This window comes from Podarcis melisellensis (genome assembly GCF_964234715.1).
Source record: "Podarcis melisellensis genome assembly, chromosome: 8".
Taxonomy (NCBI): Eukaryota; Metazoa; Chordata; class Lepidosauria; order Squamata; family Lacertidae; genus Podarcis; species Podarcis melisellensis.
The window spans coordinates 49,641,856-49,652,042 of record NC_138540.1 but is presented as its reverse complement, the minus strand read 5'-3'; the positions used below and the strand labels follow the sequence as shown (position 1 = coordinate 49,652,042).

At 43.3% G+C, this 10,187-nt stretch overlaps 1 protein-coding gene across 1 annotated transcript in view; it reads right to left on the bottom strand.

Moving 5' to 3' along the window:
• Positions 1-6,541: 6,541 nt before the first annotated feature.
• The window catches only part of WWOX (WW domain containing oxidoreductase), a 551,988-nt gene continuing 548,342 nt past the window's right edge, over positions 6,542-10,187 (bottom strand). Inside the window, exon 9 of the mRNA XM_081920382.1 lies at positions 6,542-8,109. Within this exon, the coding sequence (XP_081776508.1) occupies positions 7,921-8,109 (189 nt within the window). The 3' untranslated portion in view covers positions 6,542-7,920. The remainder of the gene's footprint in view (positions 8,110-10,187) is intronic.

The window sequence follows — 10,187 nt, the reverse complement described above, 5'->3', positions numbered from 1 at the left end:
TGAGCATACAATGCAGGGAATCACAAAATTAAGACCCCAAAAAGGTTTTGCTTCTCCCATAGCCACAGCCTTGGATTCAAATAGGTATCAGGCATAGCTCTGTCTCCTAGCTGCCCAGCCTGCTGCCTGCTTCCAGCATCTACTTTACACAGACTTAACTACCACACAGTTGAGTGAGGGGGGCACCCATTTGCCCTCCGACACTGAGCCATTTCCTTTGTTATCTTAAGGAGTCATATTCACTAGGAAGCTAGTCTGGCTATTCCGGAATTGAATTCGTGCTGGATTAGAAGGGGGCTCAGGCATACTGCTTATTCCTCCCCCTCCCACCCCCAAAAGAATAACTCACAGCAATACAAAATGTCCCAGGTTCAATGTCTGGCAGGCACAGCTTATCTCAGGTCTGGTCTGGGAGTCTTGGCCACCCCTGGCTGGCTTAGACCTCCCAGGCCTGATCTCTGACATCTCCAGGTAGGGCTGCAAAAAGCTCCTGCCTGAAACCCTGGAAAGCCACTGCCAGTCAGTGTGGACAATACTTGGCTTCTGGGTTCCTGTCATGAGATGGAGGTGGCAACTTGGTAGGAGAAGCACCATAGTTCAGCTGCATGCAGAAGGATTCAGGGCATTTCTGGCAAAGCCCCCCTGAATGAAACCCTGCTAGTCAAAGCAGACAGTACTGAGCTAGACTCAGTATAAGGCAACTTTCTATTTGTGGGGGTACTGCTCATTCATTACATGCAAGAAGGCTTCAGGTTCAGTCCCCAGCATATCCAGGTTGGGCTGGGAATATCCCCTGCATGAAACCTTGGAGAGCCACTGTCAGTCAGTGCAGACAACACTGAGCTTCCTTTTTTCTGCTTGTGGGCTTCCCGTAGGAATCTGGCTGACCACTGCAGGAAAAAGGATGCTGAGTTCAATGGACATTTGGACTAAACCACCAAGGGTCTTCTTATGTTCTTACATTTGATTGCCCAGGAACCCCAGAGAGTGAGCAACTGCATCCATGATCTGAAGGAGGCAATGGGCTCATTGGTCCGCCTGACTCCATCTTGTGTTTTCCAGTGGGGAAGGGCTGTAGCTCAGTGGTAGAGCACCTGCCTTACATGCAGACAGTCCCGGGTTCAATCCCTGCCATCTCTAGGTAGGGCTGTGAACAGCTCCTACCTGAAACCCCAGAGAGCCACTGCCAGCCAGTGCAGACAATACTGAGTTAGATGGACCAAAGGCAGCTTCCTATTTTGTTATGCACTGTGCTTTAGTCAGGCAGTTAGCTGCTCTTTTATCATCAGCCCCACCCTTTCCTTTTTCTCTTAAAAGCGCAGACAAAAGAATAAGGCCACCTTGTGAACTGCCTTGTATTATATGCAGAGACAGTTCCCGTTGACAGCTACCTCTTGGATGACTCCATCAGTGCACACTTTATCTCCAGCTGTCCAAGTAAATCCCCCTGCATTTCTCCATTTCTCCCTTGCTCCCCTCCACACAGATGGATTAGAGCAACAAACATTTTACATGCTGCACATCATTAGCTATCCTCCCTCACTACCCGGCAAATAACAACTGGGCTCTATCATCAGGACATTCATAACACCTTGACACTTTTACAACTGCCACGCCGCACTCTTACCAAAGCAATCTCCTCTTTTAAAGGCATAGGGCTAATTCATGGAGCACCATCCGGAAAGTGCTCTTTTAAAGAAACAAGCACGATTTCTCAATGCTGCATAAAGTACATGTCTGTGTGTGGAGGGGGAGGCAGGAGAAACCTTCCAGAAAAATGTGCATCCTGACAAATGCTACTTTATTAAATCATAGGCAGAAAACACACAATCTCAGGGTTGTATCAAACTATGTTCTATGCAGAACAGACCCTTTGAAATTAATGAACCTAAGTTAGCCATGTCCATTAACTTCAATGGGTCTACTCTGAGTGGGATTAGCAATGGATGCCGCCTTTGAATTTTGCAGGACAATCCAAATAGGGAGATTCTTTGAAGGTTCATTGAATCCTTTCTTTTGTACAGTCTGGGGAGAAAATTAGCATGTTTGTGCACAAAGAAGGAAGCAGAATATACAACCTGCATCAGTCCCAGGATGCCTATCTGCCCTTCTGCCCTATTATGTCTGAATGTTTTGGGCGGAACTCTGGGTATAGACTGCGTCATTTGAGAAAGAAGGGGGGCATTATGTGTTTGAATTGTCGTCCTGTCACATTTAGGAGGAAGCTAGTGAATATGAAAACTAGTGTGTCAGGGATCAGACTGGTCTAAAATTCCTTTCTGCTAGCTTTCTGCTTCAGGGAGTTTGAAGCAGGGTAGAATAAAACATGTGATCCACATTTGCACTCTGGAAAATGACTGTTTATTTCATTTCATTTTAGTAGTGTTAGTTATTTATATCCTGCCCTTTAAGGAAATTTTTCAAGGAAGCTATATTTTGTGCTTTTTTTCTGAATACAGTGGTACTGCTGGTTACAAACTTAATTTGTTCCGGAGGTCCATTCTTAAACTGAAACCGTTCTTATCCTGAGGTGCGCTTTCGCTAATGGGGCCTCCCGCTGTGCATGCACCTCTGGCACACGATTTCCATTTGCATCCTGGGGCAAAGTTTGCAACCAGGAGCAGCTACTTCCGGGTTAGCAGAGTTCGTAACCCAAAGCATTCGTAACCAGAGGTACCACTGTAAGTGGGTGTGCACAGCACTTTACCAAATAATAAGGAAGGTCTCTGTCCCAAGGAGCATGCAATCAGAATTGCATTTATGTGATTTATTACCAGGCTACTTCACAGTTTGGGGAGGGCTGTTGCCTTCTGGCCAAAAACGCTGCAGTAGTAGTCTTATACCAAGTCAGACTATTAGTCTTTTTAGCTCAGGATCATCTTGTTACAGATCAAGCGCTGTTTGAGGATTTCCTTAGAATGCACCCTTGCATTTAGAAAGCCACAGGCTTGTAAGCAACAGATACTGTCTGACAGTGGCATCCCATGGTTTCAGACATTCCCAGCCCCACCTTAAGATGCTTGTGATTGAAACTGGGACCTTCTGCATGCAAAACAGATGCTACATAGTATCATAGACTTCTAGAGTTGGAAGGGACCACAAGGGTCATCCAGTCCAACCCCCTACCATGCAGGAATGCTTTGCCCAACGTGGGGCTCAAATCTACAACCCTGAGAGTAAGCGTCTCATGCTCTAGCGGACTGAACTACAGACCTGCCTCAAAAAAAAAAAAATATTCTCAGGTGTATTACAATGCCTTCTAGTGTAAAACTCCCCCTGCCGCAGGTAAGATATTATTTAAAAAGAAAAAAGTACAAGGGAAAGCCCTTCAAATAGCTTATTAAATCTAGAAAGGATGAATAGGAAAACTGAAGCTTAAAAAAACAACCAGGAGTGCAAAATGGGAAAGAATGCTGTTGGGGGGGGGGAGAAAAAGAGTTTATTAAATAGCCAAGGCAGTTCTCTTTCGAGCTAGATATAATTATCAATTCTTAAGCTACAAATAAGACCAAAGGACAAAAGAGGATCTGTCTAGACTATCTCACTTACAAGATATTGATTGTTCCAGTGGTAAACTGGTTAGTATAAGTGTGTTTGGCTTGAAAGGTCATGAGTTTTAACACCTGGCAGAGAGCTATTCAACCTTGACATAAGTCAAATTATTGCAGTGTTGCTGAAAAAAAGGCTTTCTAATATTGTCTTGCTCCAAGGATATTTGTCTTTTGTTCTGTGGAAGGTTACTGGGGGGGGGGGAGACACATAGCTTAATGGCAGAACATGTGCTTTGCATGTAGAAGGCCCTTGTGTTCAGTCCCTGATATCTCCAGTTAAAGCAGGGCTGGGGAACATAATGTCCTCCAGGTCCAGGATGGCTAATGGTCAGGCATGATGGGAGATGTAGTCTTAACATTGACTGTAGTCCAGATAGTGTTGGACTAAAACTCCCACCATACCTGACCATTAGCCATGCTGGCTGAGCCTGACTGAAACTGGAGTCCAACAATATATGGAGAGTCACAGCTCCCCATGACTTAAAAGATCTTAAGGCAGGAAGCTTGGCAAAGGCCTAAGACCCGGCAGAGCCATTGCTGCTCAAAGCCAACCATGAAGATTCCTGAGGCATTTAGCCTTTGCAAATTCTCATATGAAATGGCCTGATCTGCTCCAGGCATTAATGTGCAAATTAGAACCAATCCACCCAATTGCACCGCTCTCTTGGGGGGAAAATGAGAAACGGAGAGAAACTGGGATTGATAGATTTGTCTATTCCTGCATGCAACCCAGTAAACAGTAGTCCTCTGGCTGCCATACAAAGCTAGAATGGGAATGGAGAGCATTGGCCCTTCCAGATGCTGTTGGACTGCAGTTCCCATCATCTGTGGATGTTGGGGATGATGGGAGTTGAGGTCCAGTGACAACTGGAGGACCACATAACCACCACGTGTTTTCCTTGGGCCCTGTAATCAAAGGCACCTGATGGTTAGAGCCAAGCATTCTGCCAGGCAGGGACAGGGGGAACAGAGCTTCCTGTACCTTTTTTTCTTTAAATACTGCATTTATACCCCACTTTTCAGACAAAACTTGTTTCCTTAAGCAGCTCACATTGATAAAAAGGAAGAGAGGCCACTTTGCTTGATAGGGAGGACACTCCCTATTATATGGAGACTTTGCTTCCATATAAATCAGTGGCCAGCACCTCTATGGGGAAAATCCAAATGTTGCTGCCAGAGATCCTACAACTGTATGTACCTGCTCTGACGTGGCCTTACATGGCTTAACTCTGTGTTTCTGTGGGATTTCTGCATGATGAACTTCCACTTATTTGCATGTGGTTGTCATTTCATTGATATCTGGAGCCACATCTGTTAGGGAGGGAGCGAGGGTACCAATTTATGTAAATTTTCTGAAACGGCATCTATCAACAGATCAATAAATAAATTTGACTGAAGGGAAATGTACCAAAGTACAATGCAGCATTTAAAGCTAATGGCTTTGAATTATCGAGCACTTGAACCATTTATCAAAGAGCAAAGTAGCAATTATTTTGGAAATATTGTTCCTTTTTATTTATCACACAGCCATTTCATTCCTTTTAAATATTGTTACTTTGGTTGCATAAGGAAGGGCTTCTGAAATGATGGAAGGCTGTAAGGAGCAAAGTGGTAGGGGGTTGATCGGGTGGCTGATGGTGGATTTTAGCTGCCTGACAGGCGCTCTCTTAGTGAAATAAATCTGCGGGGAAACAAAATGCGTGCCTGACTTTGGAAGCTTGCTCTAGCCGAATGCATGGAGGCTGGCATGAGTGTTAGAGCAGTAAGATAAGGGCACTCCATATATGCTCAGGGGCTCTGTGTTTTCTCTTTTGAATAAGCTGACATTCTTTGTTTTGTTTTTAAAAAATATTTGTTTACATAGAATCATAATTATCTGGGATTGTGCAAGCCAGGGATTATGGATGAGGTGGCCTAGAAAATGCCACATATCTCTCACTTTGTCATTTGCTTTTTCCTGATCCTCTTTTCCTTCAGTGTATACTGACATCCAAGACTTATTAGCCTTTTTCTTTGCAAGAGGGTGATTTAATGCTCTTGGACCTGATGTGTTTTTTTGAAATAAATATTCCCTGTGAAATACCTGAAACATTCAGTTACCTGTTGTGTTGTATTTTGCTTTCATTTGTATCAATGTACATAAAAATCAATAAAAATAGAAAAAAGAAGAAAATATTATATAATGAATTTAGAAAGAAGTTATATAAATGAAGCCCTCTTTAAATAGGCTTCAAAGTAGTTGATTGTCTGGCACCTTTTCATTAGTTATGCTGACTATTTTTTGGTGTTACCACCCCTTAGCCTCTACATAGTATTTCACATACATCATCTTCTAATCTATACAAGAAGTCTGTAAGGAGGACCAGTATTATTAACCCTGTATTGATGCTGTGGCTAAGAAGCTTCTGAAATTTAACTATCTAGGGAATGCAGGTGGGGAGATTTGGCTAAAACTAGGAAAGTCATGAGAGGTGGCTTATGGAATTCAACAAGGTGTGTCTAGCACTGGTTGCACTTTTGTGGACAGGCAATGTGGTATGGTAGCTAGAACAGATTTGGGGAACCTATGGCCCACCAGATGTTGTGGGTCTGCAATTTCCAGCATCCCTCCTCTGGGGGCTATGCTGACTGGGACTGATGGGAGTCCCACATTTGATGGACCAAAGGTTCTTCTTCCCTGGATAAAAAAGCGACAACACACAAAGAGATCTGGATTCAAAGGCTTACTTAGCCTTGAAACCCACTGGGTAATTTTGGGCTAGATGCTAGCGTCCTTCCCAACCCTAAGGTGCTAGGCTGCTGGGGCTGGGCAGGGAGAGGGGAATCTTAATGTAAACCAGGGAACGCCACAGGCTCAAGACTATTGGGAGGGGCAGCAGATTCCAGCAAAATGTGCTAGGCCGGCCCTGATGTAAGATGAATCAGGCAATACCTAACTGGAAAGTATTGCATATAATTCCCAATCACAAATAATTGAAGCATTAGGAGAGTCAAGTAACCATTTTGTGTTTATTTGTTTACAGAAAACGATGCTGGGTTGCAGATGGCTTACAACAATTTCTGGCATGAAGATAAGCTACAAAGCACAAAAAGAAGAAAAATTTAAAAAATCCCCACAGACAAATGAACTCGGAACGAAACAAGAACAAAAATGGCATTTTCATGGCATTGAAGAGTTCTTTATTTTTCCTCAAGTTTTCTTTTCTTAAAAAAAAAAAAGCAAAAGGAACTAAAGACATTCACAGGAACCAGACTTGCTCTTCAGGTGACAATATTCAAGCATGTTCGTTTATTACATTTAAATTGGGGGTAAATACTGAACAGAGCATGGTGCTGGGAGAACTGAGACACTGGCAATAGTTGGTATACTCCAACCCTCCTTAAAACTCTGGTCTGAGATATGGATGAAAAAAACCTTTCAGTCCCTCCAGTTGGTCACACCCTGTGTGTTTGTAAAGAGACATTACCCCCCACAGTATTTAGAGAATGGTTTGCAAATGTATCTTTTAATATCATATTTTATGGATATCCTGCAATATATTTAATTAGAAAGGGAGCAACCTGGACTTCGGGGCACCTTCTCTTTTTAGGCAAGCTAGTTCTTATTTGCAGCCAAGGAGTTTTCCTGGTTATTTAAGATTTTGGGTTGTTTTACAAAAATGTTAACAAGCCAGAAGTGAGACTGGCAAAGGGATGCCCTCTTCGGAGAGTAAGCCCTAATTGCAAATTAAAATCCCATAAAGTTCACTGGGTGCTGTTCGCAAATGGATGGGGGAAACCCAAACACCGTTTCGATTTCAGAGAGGCAGCCCCCTGCTTCGCCTGCCAAACTGTACATGCAGCAAGGAGCAGACAACTCCTTTGTGAGGGCATCCCTGTAGGAAACACAAGCTGAGCATGTTCACATGCTACTTTTCTAGGTGTATGCTGAAAAGAGAGAGGGGGGCACATGCCTAAAAAATGCAATGTGCTGCCCAACTTAAAAGAAAAACAGCATGGGAAATGGTTCTCTGGCTTTACTCTGGGACACATTTTGAGCAAAGAGTATAATTAAAAAAGAAATGGCAGAACATAATCAAAGAGACCGAACTAAGCCTGGGGAAATTATATTGTCCGATAACCCTGCCTTGTTGGCCATCTCCCTCCTGTCTTTAATGCTTTTCACAATGTCATGATGGCTATCATTTCGTTTAACACTAGCTAATCTGTATTTGTAACCTTCTAGATGATAGGATTGGAAATATTCCAGCACTGGCAGTCCCCGCCCCCCCCCCAGCATATCTCTCTCTCTCTCTCTCTCTCTCTCTCTCTCTCTCTCTCTCTCTCTCTCTCTCTCTCCTTGGGTTTTGATCTTTCCAGGAGCTGCCCACTACTTGCCCTGCCTGCCAATTCGTTCTTGGATCAGCTTCTCGCTCAGCTCCCACAAGGCTGCTGCAGTCATTTCATTCTGCGCCTCTTGCGATGGCAGGCAACGGCAGCAGTTGTTGAAGTACATCCCTCCCAGGCCTTCCAGTTCTGGGGCGACAGCACAGTAGACAGTCGTGGCTGCTCCTTGTTGCTGCAATTAAAGAGAGAGAGAGAGAAAGGTGGGAAATAAGCACACTGGATTTTTAAGAGAAAAATTAAAGATTCCAAAGACAGGGCAGAAGAAGAAAGCACCATCGTTGAGGGCAGATTAACAACTTGACCTCTGTACAGAATGAGCCCACCCACCTCATTCCACCTTTTGTGCATTCTTATAAGCACTGGCTTTGAGTTAAAGTGTTCACAACTCAAAGGGGCAATTTTGCAAAATTAGCCTGATATTTGTAGAGTTTGTGCACCATTACCCAACTGATCCTGTGGCTGGGTGATTTCAGCCCAGCAATGCAAGAGTTGTCAATCTGCCCCAGCAAATGATGCAGCTTTCTTGTCGGCATCTGGAGTCAAATTCTAAGGTGACTTGGCTGTCACACTTTAACATTCTTTCTATACGTAAGAACCCCTCTTCCCATACAAACGCAGGTGTTGTTTTTACTCAGGGTTTTTGCCATTGTTGGATAATAAGCTCGGGGATATAACCACCCAGCAATTTTGTGTTGTTCAGATATCTCCAGAAGGCTCTGGAAAAGAAAGAGAAGAACCCCCTTCAAATTGGTGCACACTATGGTCACAGCCACAGCATACATTTAAAGTGTATTTAAAGCACATGTCTTCTCCTAATTAATCCTAGGAAATGTAGTCTGTTAAGGGTGCTGGGAACTGTAGTTCCACAAGCGATAAACTACACTTCCCAGGATTCTTTGGGTGAAGCCATGTCCTTTAAATGCACTTTGTATGCATGGTGTGGGTGTGGCCTATGATACTATGCACCAGGTTGCCTCTATGCATTTACTCTAGTGTAGAGCCTGGGCTCCATGTGTAGACTAATAAACATGGGGAAGTTTCTGCGAGCACAGTTCTAGCTTAAAGTGGAAGCTGTAATCTCATCACAGTTAAATAGTTTACAGTTTCTTACAAAATGTTTAAAGCATTGTAAATGGGGGAATTTTTTTATCAGATCTTGAGATACTTACTGCTTTGCTCTTCACAGCAAACTAATGCATTTTTATTTTTATTATTTTAAAACCTCTTGTTCCAAATGAACCCAGGCACTCCAATTATGGCCTATCATATAAAGTGCAATCGGGACTGATGCCAAAACTGTCCATATATCTCTGGTCAACAACTTAAATTGTGTGGGTGACACCAGCCACAATAATGAATGTGGCTATGCATAAACTGAGGTAGGGAGATTCTGCTTTTTCTCTAGAAATGTATAAATCTTTATGAAACAGAGCAGGGAGCTTAGAGCCAGGAAGAGACCATGTCCTTCCTCGTGTCTCTTGCTTTCAGTTCAAAAGCCCAATAGTCCCATGCAGGCAGAGTGCTTCCCATGACCAGCTATAGACAATGCAGAAGACTCGATCAAAACAGATTAACCTCTCACATGTAGGAGGATAGAAGAATGGTTACAGCATTGTGCAGAAAAGTTGGCACTGCATCAAACTGTGTTCTTTCACTTGTGCAATCACTTGCACAAGCAGAAACACGAGAACTTGCTACAGAACCTGCCCTTTGTGGCACTGAGCCCTTTGTGGCTCACACAAGGGTGTGCAAGACACACAGCTTCTGTCTATTTTTCTTTCTACTTTGAATCCTTTCTACTTTTTTGAATCCAGCCTAGAACATCTTGACCTCACTATGCTCAGGGCTGTGTGAGTACCACAATTAATTCCACACTCAGCCAGTTGAGAATGACAGAGCCCATTCAGAAAAGCTGTAAGAACAAGGTGCTATTTTGAAGTCTCAATGAAAAACAGTATGTGTGATCATTTGGGAAGACAGTGTCCATTCAGGTCTACTTTTAAAACCAATACAATTTACACAGCAAGTTAAGATTGTTTATCGGCATTGCTTTCCTTCCTATGGTAACTAATTATAATTGTATCCGAATAAAGAGACTTACAAAGTCAAGATTAAAGTCACATTGCAGGGAACTAATGTGATAGTGGCAACCATTTTTCCTGGTCCCTAAATTATGTTATTCTTTGCAACATTTATGGTATCTCACAAGCTTGCTGCTGAGTCCCTAACAGGACAGTGGCAATCAGAAAT